The sequence below is a fragment of the Aptenodytes patagonicus genome, chromosome 18 (genome assembly GCF_965638725.1).
Source record: "Aptenodytes patagonicus chromosome 18, bAptPat1.pri.cur, whole genome shotgun sequence".
In the NCBI taxonomy this organism is placed as follows: domain Eukaryota; kingdom Metazoa; phylum Chordata; class Aves; order Sphenisciformes; family Spheniscidae; genus Aptenodytes; species Aptenodytes patagonicus.
Genome location: NC_134966.1, coordinates 604,160 through 621,593, shown reverse-complemented (window position 1 = coordinate 621,593; position 17,434 = coordinate 604,160). Strand labels below are relative to the sequence as shown.

The 17,434-nt window shown below is 65.0% G+C and overlaps 1 protein-coding gene across 2 annotated transcripts in view; it reads left to right on the top strand.

The window, feature by feature from the left end:
- The first annotated feature begins 5,966 nt into the window (after positions 1 to 5,966).
- The window catches only part of ABCA2 (ATP binding cassette subfamily A member 2), a 39,581-nt gene continuing 28,113 nt past the window's right edge, over positions 5,967 to 17,434 (top strand). For both annotated transcript variants that reach the window (XM_076355738.1, XM_076355737.1), the window contains exons 1-2: positions 5,967 to 6,131; positions 14,974 to 15,067. In XM_076355738.1, the coding sequence (XP_076211853.1) occupies positions 6,066 to 6,131; positions 14,974 to 15,067 (160 nt within the window). In that variant the 5' untranslated portion in view covers positions 5,967 to 6,065. The remainder of the gene's footprint in view (positions 6,132 to 14,973; positions 15,068 to 17,434) is intronic.

Here is a 17,434-nt window from a genome sequence, read left to right as displayed (position 1 = left end):
GAGAAAGGGCTTCTCCATGAAACCTGGGCCCCAGTGTCACCCCTGGTCATTCTGCTGGTCCCCGGCCCCCTGCCCAGGGGGGGACTGGAGTGTCCTGCCTGAGAAGTCCCCCCTCACCCCAGCACCCTCCTGCGGTGATGGCAGGGCTCTCCCCAGGCTCAGGGTGCTCTCCCCAGCCACCAAGGGCACGGGGAGCCCCAGCAGGCTGGGAGCTCACAGCCTTGGTGCCCCACACTTGTATTTTATTTTCGGGGTGTCACAGATGGCCAGTGCCCTGCAGGCAGGGCAGTGCAGGCAGGGGGCCATTTAGGGCTGCCACTGGTGGGGCTCAGCCTGCAGGCCCATGGGAATCCCATCCACGAGATGCTTGCCCCACCACGGTGCCCATCTGCCCGCCTCAGGCCTCCGCTGGCAGTGCTGCGCTTTAACCAGCGGCACTGATGGGAAGGGAGAGCAGCGGCAGGGGCGGTGAGTGGGATGCTTGGCCGGGCTGGGGACTGGCCACCAGCTCGAGCCCACCTGGGAGTGCCGGTCCCAGGGGCAGGGCTCAGTGCCCATGGGCCACCCACAGTGTTCCACACCAAAGGCGGTTTCGCTTTTGAGGTAACCTAAAAACACATTGGCTGCCCGAGCCCCACTGCTGGCCAGGGCTGTGCTGGTTCCTCTACGATTTTGGAACCTCCTGAAAAGCAGTGGCCTGCTTTCCCACCCCAGCTGCTGCAGCTTTGCTGCAAAAAAGTCCCTTCCCTGCCTTGGCCAGCTCTGTCTGTCCTGCTAAAATACACAAGCTAAGTTTAGGCTCCAGAAGAACTCGGCATCCGAAGCAGGGAGGGTTGGGAAAGCTTTGCCGGCTCCTTGCACTGCATACCGGTGCTTTGGGTCCCTCTGCCCACCGGTCCCCAGCAGCGGGGATGATGCCCCCATTTTGAGGATGCTCTGGGAGGGGACACCCCACTCCGGCAGTGCCAGGAGCTGACCCATTTCTCAGCCCCTCTCCCCACGACGGGCGGTTGTGCTGAGCTCAGACTTACCGGGAAAGGGCTGGCACGGCGGCGTGTGAGGTGCCCAAGTGCGTCTGCCCAGGCAGCTGCCGGCGCTGGGCTGTGGCACTTGAGGGCTTCCTCTTTTCTGCGGTTTTGCCTCGTCCCGGCCCCACAGCAAGTCCTCCCTGCTGCACGTGGCAGCTGGCACAGCCCACTCCCAGCACTTCCCCTGTGCTGCGCGGGCAGCGATGTTCCCCACGGCTGGGTGCGTGTCCCAGGGGCGGGTGCACGCCCATGGCCGGATGGGTGCCCCATGGCCGGGTGGGTGCCTCGTGGCTCGTGCATGCCCCATATCTGAGAGGGTGCCCCATGGCTGGGTGCATGCCCCGTAGCAAGGTGGGTGCCCTGTGGCTGAGTGGGTGCCCCATGGCTGTGGGAGTGTCCCATGGCTGGGCAGGTGCTACATGGCTAAGTACGCACCCCATAGATGTATGGGTGCCTCGTGGCTGGGTAGGTGCCCGTGGCTGGTGCATGCCCTGTGACTGCCTCATGGCTGGGTGCTGCACATGGCTAGGTGCGTGCCCTCCGGCCGGGTGCATGCCCCATGCCAGGGTGGGACACTGTTGTCCAGTGCATGCCCCATAGCAGGTGCTGCCCCACAACAGTGCCCTGGCACCCCTGGGACAGGCTCCCAGTGCAGGTGCTGCTCACAGCTCTGTGCCTGCACACCCTGCCCCATCCCTCTGTGCTTCCCCCGCCACCCTCCGGCCGGGCTGTGGCTCCTTGGAGAAGGTGCATGTGGCTCCACGTGGGATTTCAGTTCCCTAAAGGGGATTCCCAGGTGCCAGGTTTGAAACTGAGCCTAAATCGTGGCTCCTTTCTGCCAAGCGCCTCTCCCGTCCCAGCTGCCAGCCAGGGACTCGATGCCCTGGCTGGGCTGCAGTTTTCCAAGGTACCTGTCCTCAGTTTGCCTGCCGGAGCCATCGCCGTGCAGGGGGTAAAGCCGCCCAACGGGGCTGTGCTGAGCCCATGGGGCAGCTCTGCTAGCTGGCAGCTTTGTGCCAAAGCACACCTCACAAACACTCTTTTCTGAGACCACTAATACATCATTATTATTATTATTATTATTATTATTATTATTATTATTATTATTATTGCTGTTGTTGTTGTTGTTGTTGTTGTTGTTGTTGAAAGCAGGACTGTTGGGTCCGGCTGCATGTCCCTGGCACATGCAGCTCCCTCTGAAATCACTCAGGAGCAGCTGAAGAGCAAGATGCCCATTTGGCTCGGACTAGAACCAGGCACTTTCTCGGCGTTTGCTGCTGCCCATGGCCGAGCTGGCGGGGATGGAGGGGGGCATCAGCCCCAAAGCCTCAGCCTGGCACTGCCACCCGGGGCCGCAGGCGATTCCCTCTCGGTGGGTGCTGGGAAAGAGCCGGTGCCTTGCCCGGGCGCATGTGCTGGGGGTTCGAATGCCCTGCCTGCACTGGGATGGGTGCAGGCAGGGCCCTGCCCTCAGCCTCGCCAAGGTGCCTCCTGTCTGCCACCCGCAGCCTGGTTGAAAACAGGATGCCAGCCTGACTTTGGCTCCCACTGACTCATCTTGAAACCGTCAGCTAAAGCGGCACCAGCAGTTCTTCAGTGCTGCCAAGCCCCGGGCACCTGCCCCTGGCCAGGATGCTTTCTGCCAAAAGGGGAAGCGGGCACGTGTGCCTCAGCAGCATCTGCACAGAAAGCTGCCTCCCGTGCCCGGGTTGCGGACCTGCCCCTGTCCCACTCTGGCCACGCGCCCGGTTGTTTTCTTTGCTGGCATTTCTGTCCAGGCGCCAAGTCTCCCCCAAAGCCCTAGCAGGGGAAGAGAGATGGGGAAACTGAGGCAGCGGCAGGGAGGGGAGCCCCAAGGCGTGCAGCGCTGTCCCTGGAGCTGGGAGTGGCACACACAGAGCTGGGAGCAGGGCCCCAAACTGCTCCCTGGGGGTCCTCGGGCTGCATGAGCACCCCTGGGGTCTGCACCCACCACTGCACCCTTGCTCCTGTCGGCTGCCCGGATCCTGGGAGTAAGGATGGCCGCAGCGCTGGCAGTGAGGTGAGGGGCCAGGCAGTGGCTGGGCGCAGTGGCTGGGCACAGTGCCGTGCCACCGCACCAGGGTGTAGCAGGGCGCTGTGGTTTCAGTGCCACCCTGAGAGCCCTCAGAGGCCAACTGCAGCTCTGGGGCTGGGTGTTTTTTCCTCCCCAGCCATGTCCCCTGTTTCCTGTTATCTTTTCTCACCTCCTTTCTGCATTTCTTCCCCCGCGTGATTGAAAGCCCAGATACCGGGCACTGCACGGCTCACGCGGTGCCGTTCCCAGCCTGGCCTGCCCCAACCCCACCGGCTGCAGGCAGCGCTCCCTGGCTGCCTGGAGCTGCCAGCATCATCCTCGCTGCTGTCCCTGTCCCCGTCCCCCCCCCCGCACAGCCCTGGGGACCGGGGCCACGTGGGACGGGGCCATTCCCCTCCACGGAGGACAGCAGCAGTGACAGCAGCGGCCACGAGGTTTCCACGGGGGATGCAAGATGGATGGTGGAGCAGGAAGGAGCTTTTCCCCGGCACTTGTAGCCGTCACCCCGGGGTCCTGCTGCAGGGATGATGCCCCAGGAAGTACTTGCAAGCCAGCGGGTCCAGGCACCCTGACCCCCACGGTGCAGGGATGTGGCAGCGCGGTGCCAGAGGCTGGGGCTGCCTAATTGCTCCAAGCCAGGCTGGGAGCCAAGGCCAGCTCTGCCCGGGTGGGCTGGGCAGAAGCCCCCAGCACCCGGGGCCAGGCCATGGAACCATCAGGTAACACCAGACGGCACCAGCACAGGGCAGGGAGCTTTCTGTGTGTGGGTGCTGCCATCTGCAGATGTCCCCACACAGACAGAGGAGCTTGGCCACCCTGTGAGGAAGTCCCCTGAGAGGTGCTCAGGGCCCCAGGTCCATGGCAGAGATGGGCCACTGGGTCCTCGGGGCTGTGCTGCCCCACAGTACGCTGCTGGGTCTGTCTCTTGCTGGCCCCTCCTGGGGTTTCATGGTCATGCCAAGCAGAAGAGGAGCTGCAAAGCTCACCAAGACCTTTGAGCCCATGTCAGCCATGGCCCCACCCGTGACCCTCTCCACTGCACACCTCTGAGCTGGGGACCCACTCTGCTGCAGGGCAGGGTTTTTTGAGGTGTTTCTAGTGTGGGCTGAGGACAACCCCCGTGCAATCCCTTGGGAGGAACCAAGGGTGCATGCATCCCACCTTCCCCAGGGACCAAGTAAAAGCCACCACTGGAGCGAGGTCCTGGGCTGGACAGCCTGTTGGCTGAACCCCCACGGCCTGGCTTACCAGAAAGACATCAGATCTCTCTGGCATTTCAAAGCTGAAGAAATGCCAGCAAACCTCAGGGTCATCCTGATGCAGCAGCCCCCGGCTTACTTGTGCCGGTGAGGCACAGGTGGAAAGGCGCTGAGCCAGCCCTGGCCACCCCTGCCCAGCTCCTCTCCATGCCAGGCAGCTCTGCTGCCCGCATGCCTGCCCGCACACCCTGCAGCCCTTCCAAAACAGCCGCCCTTCCCCGGGCACGGAGCCGGGGCAACACAGTGCCTCTCCACCACCGTGTTCCCCCGGGCATCCCTTGTCCTCCCTCACCTCGGCACAATGTTTCACCCAGAAGTTTTTTGAATAATGGTGCTTTGTGGCAGGACAAGGGGAGCTTTTGTTAGTGCCCGGGCAGCTGTCGCGGAGCCTGCCTGAAACGCAGTCACCCTTAGCAACACCACTTGGGGCTGGGGCAGCCAAAGGAGTTATTCACAGCTCCCGGCTGCACTTGGCCCTGAAAGCAGCATGGAGCCGGAGATGGTTAAAGATAGCTGCAGGAGAGGAGAGGGGCGAATGAGAGAGGTGGCTACGGACAGCTGGCGGGGAGGGAGGGACAGGTCGTGAAATGAAGAGAACCAGAGGAATGGAAAGAAGGAGGGAGAGAAGGATGGATGGATGGATGGATGGATGGATGGATGGATGGATGGATGGATGGAAGGAAGGAAGGAAGCATAAATGGAAGGAAGGACGGCTGGCTGGAAGGAAGGATGGAAGGATGAATGGAAGGAAGGAAGGACAGAAAGAAGGACAGAGAGCTGGCCTGGTTCAATGCTTACTGCTGTTGAGGGCATCCTTCCCAGCCTTGGAGTCACAGCTGGGCTGGGGGTACAGCTTGTTGCAGGCAGCTCCGAGAACACATGTGGACATCCCACCACTTGTCTGTGGCATCGGTTGGGCAGGAGCTGCAGGCAGCTGGGCCTGAGCAGGGTGGGCAGCAGCCAGTGTGTGGGGACAGCAGTGCCACCCTCGCATGCAGACCTCCACAGTGACGGGCTCCCCTGAAGCAAGTCTGTCCTGGAGGGGCAACGATGGAAGAGAGGCCCAGTGGGGGGGTGACCTCTCTGTGTCTCTGGCTTGGAGAGGAGCAGGGGCAGCTCCAGGGGCAGCTCCAGGGGACGGAAGGTTTCCCCGACCCGGCACCTCCCTGGGGCAGGAGCCCTGCTCCCGGAGGGGCCGTACCCGGGGAGACACGGGTGCCGCAGCGGCCACCCCCCCGCCGTGCCCTGGGGGCTCCGTGCCTCGGCTTCCCCGGGAGAAGCAGGATCCACCAGCAAGCGCCCGCCTGGCGGCAAATCCCCGGGGGCCCTCGCGGGACGACGGTGCCCTCTGGGCCCGGCAAAGCCGCCCCGGGCCGGGCCAAGCAGGGCAGGGCAGGGCAGGGCAGGGCAGGGCAGGGCAGGGCAGGGCAGGGCAGGGCAGGGCACGGCGGTGCGGGCAGAGCGGCCGCGGCCCGGCGGTGCCTTTAAGGGGCGGCGGCAGGCAGGCGGCCCCGGGTCGGGGGCGGCGCTGCGCAAGGCCGGGCCGGGCCGGGCCGGGCGCGGCGGGGCCGGGGCTGGAGCCGGGGGCCGGCCCGCTCCGCTCCCAGCCTGCTGCGGACAAAGGCGGCGGCGGCGGCCCGGTGGGGCATGGCGGTGGGCGGCGGGTGATCCGCGGAGCCGAGCGGGGGGAGCCCCTGCGGCGGGGCTGGGCCCGGCCCGGCCATGGGGTTCCTGCACCAGCTCCATCTCCTGCTCTGGAAGAACGTGACGCTGAAGCGGCGCAGCCCGGTGAGCGCGGGGGCGGCGGGCCCGGCGGGGGTTCTGGGGGGCTGGAGCTCCTCTGCAGCCCTGGGAGCTGCAGCCGACGGGGGGTGCGAGGCGAGGCCCCCGAGTGGGGGAGGCTCCGCGGGGCGGCTGCGTGGGCCGGGGGGTCGCCCGCGGAGCCGCAGGCCGGGGGTGCGGGAGGGGTGCGGAGCCAGCCCCCCCCCCCCTTCCCCCCCCCCAGGGTCGGGGTCTCCCCTGGGTCCCCACCCTCCCCACCGCTGCCCTCTCCCCCCCCCGCCGGCCGGGCCCTGAGGACGGGCGATGCGTGGGGTGGCGGGTGCAGGCCTGGCGATGTCTGCTCGCGTGGGGCTGCAGGGAGCAAGAAGCGTGGGCACCGTCTGTGTATGAACCCACGGGGCGGCCGAGGAACGCCCCGCCGTGCCCGGCTGCCGGCACGTCGGCCCTCCTGCCCCGGCGTGGGCCCAGCCCGGTGGCTCCCCTCGTGGGGCAGCAACAGTTGGGTCTCTTCTGCCCCGCTCCCACCCCGTGTCTGTGGGAGCCGTCCGGGCCCTGTGGCCGCTGGATGAGTCCAGGGCCGTGGGCTGGATGCCGTCTCCCACCCAACCTTCCGCCCTGTGCAGCATCTCCCTCCCCGCCACGGCCTGTTCTCGTGTCCCAAATGCCCCGGCACTTGCCAGCCCTGTCCCTGGTCCCCAGGGCCACCCCTCCGGGGTGGGAGAGCTTTCCCCAAGCCCTCGGTATCCACAGGCTATAAATAGGTTTCCAAATCATATGTGGGTCAGAGCTGCCTCTCCTCTGTAGGCTGGAGAGGAGCTGCTCCTGCTTTCTGGGCGTGAGGCTCAGGAACGTGGGGTTCCCGGGGGGCTGGTCCCCTCCCGGGGGTGGCAGAAGAGGCAGGATGGCACCTTTCCCTGCTGGGGTCGCAAATCCGGTGTAACCTTGCCCCGGCGTCTCCTGCCTGGCTGCCCCTGTGCAGGGCTTCCCTGCCTGCTCCTGCCGGATGGGCAGGAGGGACCCCCCCGGGAGGGACCCCCGGCCCGGAGGGACCCCGGGCAGCGATGCAGGCAGGGGGATGGGTGCGCTGGGCACTGAGGGAGCCGGTTATTTTTAGAGGGTGGGGGAGGGTAGCGAACTGCTGCTCCCGAGCTGGCAATGCTCTCTCCTCTTCCCCCTCCCAAATATCCTGCAGGCCTGATCCTGCCTGCTTTCCCTCGCCAGCTGCCCGTGAGCATCAGGCCCTCCTCTGTCCCGGTGGCTGGAGCATCAGAGACCACCTGGGACAGGGGCAGGCAGGGGAGGGTGTGGGCAGGGCTGGGCTAAGGCCTGCGTTGCAGGCAGGTGCCCGCTGCACGGGCAGCCCCGGTGTCCCCAGGACAGGTGAGGGGGATGATGCTCTTTGGCTGAGTCATCTCTGCTCCTTACCCTGAGCAGAGCTGCATGGCCATGGTGAGGGGCTGCATGGCGCTGGTGTGCCATGGGCCCCTACCCACGAGGGCGAGCTGGCTGGCACAGCTACGCCCTGGCATCCGCTGGCCCTTGACAACTGACCTGGACCTGGCCGCTGTGGCTGGTGGGGTTACAGACTAGGGGTGTGCACGTCTTTTGGGGACCTGTTTCTCCCTGACCCTCCCCAGCTCCGTGGGCAGCGTGGGGATGCAGCGCAGGAAGCTGCAGCTGTAGGAGGAGGACAAGGAGCCTAGGCCTGGTCACCCCCACGTGCGGGGACCATCACTGGAGTGCCCTGCTTGCTGCAGGCAGGGTGGCAGGGGAAGGACCAGCACCTCCTTGCCCACCCAGCAATTCTGCATGCGGAGGACCAGCCGTGTGCTGGGGCGAGAGCTGCCTACGGTGTCGTGGGTGCTCATGGATGGATTTGGTGCAGCCCCTGGGGCAGTCATACCCTGAGGATGTGCATGCTCTGTGCGTGTCACCTGCTTCCTCGTGCTCCTGCTGTGTGCAAGTCCCGCGGTCACCTCGCACTCCCTGTCTGCGCAGGGGACATCATCCTGCCTGCTCCTGGGGGAGCGCTGCCCTCTCCCAGCAGCCTGGGAGCAGAGCTGCTGGTGCTGGCCGGCCAGGACAGAGTCAGGCCCTGTGCCAGAGCCCAGCCTTGTCAGCCCATGCCTTGCTCTCCATGGGTGGGTCCCCCAGCACAGGTCTGCCCTGGCCCCATCCACATCCTGGATGTTTCACCGAGCAAAACCAGATCCTGCTGGGCTGATCCTGCTGTGGCAGGGGCTGATCCTGCTGTGGCAGGCAGAGGCTGGGGGGATTGGAGCAGGGAGGGGGGTAAGCATGAGACCCCTCCCCTGCTGGGGGTTCACCCCGGGGGGGGGGGGTTGGAGTTGGGGGTTGCTGGGCTTCTCCCAGTCTCACAGAGGGAGTGTGGCGTGTGCCCTGCCCTTGCCCTGCCAGCAGCTGCCCGTTGGCACAGCCCTGTGCTGCGAGGTGCTGCCCTGGGGTAGGTGCCTCACCATGCTGTGCTTTCCTCCTGGCAACATGTAGAGCAGCGGCCCTGGTGCTGTGGGATGGGATGGGGAGCAGACACTTCATGTTTGGCTGAGGGTGCTGGGCTGGGACTTGAGAGCTGGAGCCAGTCCCTTGCGCTGCCCCTGAATGCTGGTGGCCCTGGGGGGGTCCCTGTCATCCCTGGCACCAGGGGCTGTTCAGGGAGCAGCATTACAGCGAGGCGCAGCAGTGGTTTCAGGACAGACTTTGTCCACAGGCACTTGTTGAGGGCTTGGCTGGTCTGCTTGAGGATGCAGCAGTGGTGGGTTACAGGGAGGCTGCGTGACCGAGTGGCCTTGGAGAGTGGTGTGAGAGGTGTGCTCCTGACCCACAGCGCCACATGTCACCCACTTCCATAACCCTCCTCATCACCAGATGAGCTCGCCTGCAGCCTGGAGAGGGTGATGGCAGGGCGCTGTCCTGTGGTGCCTCTGTAAGGTTTTGTGCCCAGCCCGTGGGAGCGTCGGACTTTGCCCAGCATGGCTGAGCTGGGAGCTGCTCTGGGGTTTGGCCATGATTTTATTCTTCCCAGAGCGGAAATTCAGGCAGGAGCCCTGGGGCGATGGAGGTCTGAGCAGAACAGCATCAGTGGCCCTCAGTTGAGGGAAGCCAGAGCTGTGGGTGCCCCAGGACAGGCAGTCCCCTGGGGTGCTGATGGCAGCCCTGGGCGGTGCAGGCTGTGCCATCGTCTGTGTCACCTTGGTGCTGCTGGGACAGGGGGTACACACAGCTCAGCTGTGTGTATCTTAAGGGATGGGCTCCCCGATGACTTTTAGTAGCTGGTTTAAACCTACGTTGGATGTAAAATTAACAGGTGATCTCTCAAAAGTTACTGCAGGCACAGTTCAGGGTGTTCAGCCACCTTCCCCATGGCGCTCTGCCCATACGTTTGAGGCAGGAAGGCGACCGCAGCTGGAGCTCCCGGCTCTGAAGTGTTGGTGATGGAAGGGCGCTGCCGGGTTTTGTTTGGCCCTGGGGAAGTGTTGGTGGTTCGGGGCTTTTTCGGAGGAATGGCAAGCAGGAGTTGAGGCTCCAGGCCCTGCTTTGGTGTCACAGCATGTCAGTGGGGCTCCCATGGCATGTGCCCTGGGGTGGGGGGAGGATGCACATGGGGCAGGGGAGAGCCAGGCAGCAGTGTGGCTGCTTTACCCTGCTGGGTTTGTGCCTTCTGCTCCTTGGCCAAGAGCCAGGAAGCTTCCACCATGCAAAGGAGTTGTCCTGGCAGGTCTGCCCCTTCCTCCCTGGCCGGTGGGAGCGGAGCTGGGGGGATCTTGATGCCTCCAAAATAAGAAAGGCTGAAATTTGGAGTATTGGGGGGGCTCACCCAGCCAGCAGGGCCCTGCTGCAGCAGCACCTGTGCTGGGGTGCAGCATCCCTGGGGGCCAGGGCACCCTGTGCATGCGGAGGCGCTGCCAGGTCCTGCTGCCATTGCTGGGTGGGGGCCAGTGCTGGATCCTGCAGGAATCGATCGGGCTGGTGCTGCCCTGGCTCAGGGTGCTCTTTGCCCCTTCGCTCTTTGCAGCTGGCATGGGGGAGGCGACGCGCAGGCTTGGCAGGGTGGTGCCGGTGCTAAGCAGTGTCCCTGTTAATCCCTGCTCGCAGGGTGGCCATGGGGGCACGTGTTGCAGAGCGATTGGTGGCCACGGTGGTGCAGAGGGCAGGTGGCCAGGAGCCACTGAGGCTGCAGGGCTCTGCCTTGCTCCCTGCCCATGGGGAGAGGCTGCAGGGCAGCCAGTGCCCTCTTCCACACCGCAGCCGCTGGCACAATCCCGCCTGCTTTCAGGCCGGGCACCTTGTGCCAGCGGGAGGGTTGCCATGTGCCAGTGCCGTGTGCTGGTGCGGGAGTGCTGCTGTGTGGCCCCGGGACACAGTGCTGCTGATGGCGTGTCCCCCTCGGCCCAGCTGACACAGTACCATGGGGGTGGCATGGGGGAGAACCGTGCTCTGCTCTCCCTGGGCTCCTGGTTCTGGCACGGTGGGACTGGGCTCAGGAGAGGTGTTGGCAAACCCCAAGGGGGATTTCCTCCTCCTCCAGCTTTTCTGAGGCATGTCCCCAGGCTGCCATGCCAGGGCTGCAGGGCAGGCTGTGAGGGGTGGGGACATGCCCCTGCTGGGGGCAGGTGGCAGTGGGACAAGAGGTGACGGGCACAGCTTGTACTGAGCAAAAGTGTGACCAGAGGCAGGGGAGTTGGCAGCCCCTGGGCCCGGCCTTGGCTGTTCCCATGGGTGAGGGCACAGGCAGGTGACTTTGGGGAGCCCTGGCAGGTGCCCAGCTGGGTGGTGACCATCAGTGGGTGTCTGTGGTTGGGTCCCCACCGGGGTGAGGGGGCAGGACTGGCCTGGGGTGAGGGCTCAGCTTGGCCTTGTGGCTCTGCCCGGCTGTGGGGCCTCGCTCACCAGCCAGCTCCGGTGCTCGTCTTTCTCCGCGACCATGGCTTCACCGGCCTGCGCTTCCCAGCTGTGGGCAAGTAAGTGGGTATTTAATAATGATTAAAGGCTGGAGCCATGAAAAAGTTTAAGATATTTCTGCTAGCCTTAAAATGCTGTTGGAAAAGTTGGGGTGTTGATTCTCCAGGAGCTGAGCCCCATCCCTTGGGGCTTCTGCGGGCCGGTACTTGCTGCCTGCTGCTGCTGGCTCCATGGGCAGTGCTGAGACCTGTGGGAGAGGCTGGCTGGGAGCAGGCAGCAGCGCTCCTTCTTCCCCAGGGAGGAGCTCAGGCAGACTGTGCCCTGTCCTCTGGTGGGTGCAGGACAGGGATTTTGGAGGCTTGCCCTGGGCTGTGCATGGTGCTGCTTCACCTGCATCGGGGCTGGTAAATCCCTCACAGGTGCCAGGCCACGGGGAGAGGAGGGCTGACATGGCAAGTTTAGGCTGTGGGGGCATCACTGGGGTTGCCAGCTTGGGGGTCTCTGGGCAGGGGCTCCCAGCCCCTGGCTGTCCCTCTGCTGGGCTGTGCTGGCCAAAGGCAATGGCTGTGGGCTTTGGGGCATCTCTGGGAGTGGGCAGGAAGGATGGAATGGACTTTTGGGTGGTGGTGATGGACGTAGAGAGCTGCCTCCACCTGGCCTGGCTGCCCCCATGGGTAGTGCCTGGCTTGGCCGTCAGGGCATGCATGCTGCCATGACCTGCGGACGCTGGCAGAGTTGTTCTGCCAAAGTCCATCACCCAGCGCCTGTGGCTGTGCTAACTCTGGCTTCAGCACGTCTCCCAGCTGCCCCTGGTGCTTGCTGGAGTGTGGGCACAGTTGGGACCGCTGCGCCAGGCTGGGCTGTTTGTTCTTGCTGCGTCCCATGGGGGACTGCATGTCCCTGGCTGGTGCTGCTGCCTCATGCTTGGGCCGTGCAGCGCCCGACCCCACTTGTCCTCCTTGCGGCCCCCTGCTCCCATCTGCCGGCGTGGCAGGGGGTGGGAGCAGGCATGGAGTCGCTGGCCCGGTGCTCTGGGGAGCTGAGTGTCCCCCTGCCAGGGAGCTGCCTGCCTGGGGCCAGGACCCTGCCGGCAGCACCTGCCAATGGACCCTCTGCCTCCCTTGCTGGTGGAGTCAGGCAGGATCCTGCTGCCCCTGCATCCAGCCAGTGGCAGAGCTGAACGTGGGATCCCAGCAGGCACACGCGTACCCCACCATCCATGGTGGTGGCAGGCAGATGCACCCAGCACTCATGCAAACCCAAACAGCACCCATGGCCTCATCCTGCTCACCTCTCCAGTAGGTCAAGGTGAACTTGTGCCAGGGGGATGTACGCATGTGTGTATGGGGTGTATCCCTCTGGCAGCCCAGCTCTGCCACTGCCCAGGAGCTGCTCCTAGCCACTGTCACCTGGGCACAAGGGCCCCTGGGACCTGTGTCCCACCCCAGGTGCTGCACCTGCGTGTGCATGCACGCGCGCACACACACACACCCCCTCCCCAGACATGTGTGAGAGCCCTCACCGAGGGAGGAGTGAGGAAGGGAATGGGTGAGAGGACAGGACAGACTGCACTCGTCGGTGCAGGGCATGGCCAGACCTGCATTTGGACCAGCCAGCTGCTGGCAGGCACCAGCCCTTCTCCTCTCCTCGTCCCTCTCCTTCTCCCAGCGTTTCCTTCCCAGCAGCCCAGATCCTGGCCTTTCCCCCCCTTGCTTCTCCTCACACAATCCAGAATGTCCCCCAGTGTCCTGCACCCACAGGCAGGAGCCCTGCTGTCCCCAGGCTGTGCCAGTGTTGGGAGCCCCCCTGGGGGGCCGAGACTCCCTTGGGACAGCATCCCTTTTCCCCCCACTGCATGCCAGTGCCTCTGCCCCACTGTGGGTGTGGGGCAGCCCTGGACCCCCCTCACCTGGGAAGCCCCCATGGGGACAGACCTGGGGACCAAAGGGGCAGGATCAGTCCCAGAGGTGCAGGCTGGTGAGCCCTGTTGTGCTGCCAAGTCTGCCCATCGCCATGTCACCCCGGATGCCAGCGGTGGGGGACAGCCTGCCCTGGCACTGGGGTATGCAGCAGTGCAGGAGGGGTTGGGGACAGGGCATGCATCTCCGGGGAAGGAGATGAGCAAAAGGTCAATGACCCACTTTAAAAAAATAAATAACAGCAAGCAGGTCCCTCCTGTTGCCGCCAAGGACCCGACAGTCCCCAAGGGAGCCTGGTACGGCCCGGTGTGGGTGTGGGGCGATGGTCCCACAGGCGCCTGGGCACAGAGGCCCGATTGTGTGTCTGGTAAACAGGCAGGGGGGCGGGTGCAGGCAGCGAGTGGCAGGGCAGGAGCCACGGGGAGGGCAGAGTGGGTCGGGGTGTCCCTTGCCACCCCCCTCAGTACAGGAACAGTGACAACAGGGACTGTGCCTGGGACCGGTGATGCTGGAAAGATGGGGATCCCCTGGCCCTGGCACCATTCCTGGGTTGTCCACCAGCCCTGTCCCCTCCAGCCCTTCTTCCTCCGGTCTCTGCCTCCCCCAAAATCAGCAGCTCTGGGGATGGGGAGGACGGCACCGGGGGGCACCCATGGGTGCAGCCATGCCCATCCCACAGCCCTGCCAACCACGGTGCCCACAGGAGTGCCATGGCCACACGCTGGTGGGGGTCCAGGTGTGGGGGTCCCTCTGCTCACCACCATTTGCTGGGCTGCTGTGACTTTTTGGCAGAGCATTTGCAGTCCATGAGGTGAGGCCAGCATGGAGGTGATGCTGAGGGAGACAGGAGGGCCTGACCCTGTCACCTGCTGCTGGCTATGTCCTTCCAGGCAGCCCCTGTCGTGTTAAAGCCCTCTCTTCCCACCCCGCTGGCGTGCCCCTCTGGCGCCTGGTCACCGTGGGTGACGGGGCTGGTGCGGGCACTAGCAAGCAGCTTCCCAGCAGTGGAGCTGGGGCCTGCCCTGCCCGTGGTGGCAGCAGGTTCCAGGGTCTGAGCGCCAGCCTAGGGTCTGATCTGGCCCTGAAGCAAGATGAGGTTGGCTTACCTCACGCTGTACCTCAGTTTCCCCACCTACAGTAGTTCCCTTCCACTCGGCAGCGAGGGCAATGGGCCTGTGACGTGGCCTGGGCACTCCTGGTGCAAACCGGCAGCAGCTGCGCTGGCAGCGTGCCGGGTGCCCACTCCTGCCAGTGGCTGAAGGCGCTGATGCCCATCCCCAGGGCCTCTGGGCACAGAGCCCAGCCTGGACCGCCTGCGCGATTGGGGTCAGGGATTCCTGGGGATTTGCTGTGGTTTACCATATGCCACCGGTGGAAATCCCGTGCAGCCCTAGCCTTCTGGGAGGGCACGGAGGGGGTGCCAGGACCCCCCATGCTGCCCCCCAGTTGCACCTGGAGCTGGTGGCAGGGCCTGGCCGAACCGAACCTCGCCCAGACAGCGTTGGGGTCTGCCTCCTGCATGGCCCCATGGGTGGGACCCAGCGGTGGCACGGGTGGCAGGGGGATGTCATGTCGGGCAGCTGCTGGCTGTGAGGACACCGCCAGGATGGGGGCCTGCGGCTCTTTGCCAGCCATAAGGACTTGGGGTCATCTCCCCTGGGCAGCCCCAGCTGCGGTGGCCTGTCGGAGCTGAGCTCGAGCCACAGCACCCTGTTTGCGTTGCTGGAGTAGGGGTCCATCCCCTCTGTGTTACCCTCTCCTGTCCCAAGGTGCCCTGGGCAGGATGGAGCAGGCAGGGTGCAGGCAGGGGCAAGCAGGAGATCCTCGGGTGTCCAGGGACCCGTTTGCCTCTGGTTGAGCTGTGACGGTGCCACCAGCCACCTGCAAGACGTGGGCACAGTGCCACACTGCACCGGTGCCCCAGGGACACCCATCCTGCCCACACTCCTCCTTGGTAGCTGGGTCCTGTCCCCAAGCATCACGATCCCTCTGCTTTGTGTCATCCCCAGTGGGTGCTGGCCTTTGAGATCTTCATCCCCCTGGTGCTCTTCTTCATCCTCCTGGGGCTGCGGCAGAAGAAGCCAACCATCCCTGTGAAGGAAGGTGAGTGCCAGTGGGGTGGTGCCCGGGGCACCCGCACTTGGGGGCACCCATACTTGGGACCACCCCAAGGCTCTGTGGAGCTGCTCCAGCACCCCGGGGACAGCCTGGGGGTGGGGGCCGCGACAGTTGGTGTGGACCCAGAGGGGCCTTTTGGTGGACATAGTGCTGGGCAGGGGCTGCAGCCAAGGGCTGGCGGGGCAGACACAGGGGGGATTGAAGAGCTCCACTCCCCTGGGGGTGGCAGTGCCAACCAGCCTGTGGCTGCCATCGGCAGGGACATTTTGTGGGGGGAAGGGGGAGATGGAGCTGGATGGTGCTGGAACAGCCACGGTCCCCCCAAGTGCTCGAGGAGCAGCCGGGGCGGTGCTGGGAAGGGCTCCCCAGCTCCTTGTGGTGCTGGGGGGGGGGAAGTGCACTGTGTGGAGCCCCATGCCTGGCTATGGGGGACTCTGGGGCTCTGGCAAGGTGACAAATTGATGGGACTGGAGCTGCGGGCTCCTGGAGATGTACAGCCGGAGCTCTGGCCGGTGCCTGTGGGTGCAGGTGCCTGTGGGCTGTGCCGCTGGGAGGAGGTGGCAGAACGGAGCTGCCGGCTCGCCAGGGCTCCGTGTGGCATCTAGACGCCCCGTGGGATGCCCACCCGAGCGGGTGCCGTTGCGCAGGTGGCGCGGTGGGGCCAGGGGGAAATGCTGGGAGCCGGCGGCGACCTGGCGTAACGATGGTCCAAGCCTGTGTTTCAGCGTGTACCGGCGAGGGAGAGCCCAGCTGTGAGCGTGGGTCCGGCTGCAGGCGGTGGTGGACACTGCCCTGGTTCCTGCCCTGGCACTGACGTGCACTCTGTGTTGTGTGGTTTTTTGGTTTGGTTTTTCTTTCTTTTTGCTCACGTTTTCTTTTTCTTTCCCACCATCTCCCCTGCCCGCCTGCCCTCCATGCCTCTACTGCATGCGCCAGTCTGTAAGTTGGTGGGGTGGGTGGGCGCCTCCCCCCCTTCCCCTGCCTGTGCTGGCTATGTATTTTGGGGAGAAAGAGCCTGGTTTGGATCAACTCACTCTGGCCTAATCCACACATCTGTAACCCCATCGCCTTCCTCCGTGGCTGGTGAAGATGAGCTTGGGCAGCGCAGCGTGGCCCCTGCCTGCTCCTCCCCGGGGGCTGTCCAGCCAGGACCGGCCCGTGGTGGTGTCCCCACTGAGTTGGTGGTGTCCCCACTGGGTTGGTGGTGCTGGGTTCCCCAGGTGCTGGGGCCACTGGCTGCAGAGGGCTCTCCAGGCCAGGTGGAGACTTGTCCTACCCCTTCTTCTTGCCTCCCTCCTGGGGCAGACCCTGCTGGGTGCTGGCACCCATGTGGTGGCCTGTGCTCCCCCCGGGCTGGTCCCCAAGGGGCTGGAGATGGCTCCCACCCCTGCACCGTCACCATGTCCCTGTCCTGGCCCCTTACAGCTGGGACAAGCCGGGATGTGGCACTACTAGGAGCCTGGAGGCCAGCAAGATGCCACCCATGCGCTGGCTTTGTCACCAAAGCGTGGCATGGCCACCACCATCTGTCCCACCACCCCAGCAGGCTGCTAGCCCGTCCCATGCTACGCCCGTCCCTGCCCTGGGCTGTCCCTGCCAGAAGCCCATCTTCACCAGCCCCTGCCCGTCACGGCCGTGCTAACAGCACTGACCCGCCTCTAACCACGGGGTCACCGGCCGGGGTGGCGAGAGCAGGGTCCCTGCCCGGCACTGCCCAGTGACAACCTCTGGTCCTCTTTGGGCAACGCACTTCTGGGCTCACCCTGCCCCGGGGAAGGACATGGAAAGACCCTGATAGGGACGATGGCTCAGCGCCGGTGGAGGGGGGGAATGTTTGCCATCCCCTTGCTGCTCCTCATTTCTTCCATCTCCCCCCCCACCGAGTCTCCATTCTCACCCACCTCCAGCAGCCGCACGTTGGGGCAGCCGGGCAGGGGGGAGGCCGGGGACTCGGGGAGCTGCAGGTGACGACTCTACTTTCCCTGTTGTATTCTTCCTCCTCCTCCTCTTCCTCTGGAGATCCAGCGGTGCCTCTGAGATTACTAACAAGAGGGGCCAAAAGACCGGGGGAGGTTGGCAGCCATCCTGGGGACAAGTGGCAGAAGTCGGCATTGTACTGGGGCGGGAGGGACCAGTCACCTGGGGGGGAGCAGGCAGGGGCAAGAGGGCAGGAGCCAGGGTGGCAGGAGCTGCCCACAGCCCCAAGGGGCCACCAGCCAGGGACAGCCTTGGTGGGAAAGCTGCAGACTTCTGACCTTGGCCGCCAACCTCCTGCGGGGCTCCCAGGGCCCAGTGCGTGCTTCTCTGAACTGAGTGTCTGTCTCTCTGGTGGCCCCCTGCCTCCCCCCGCCT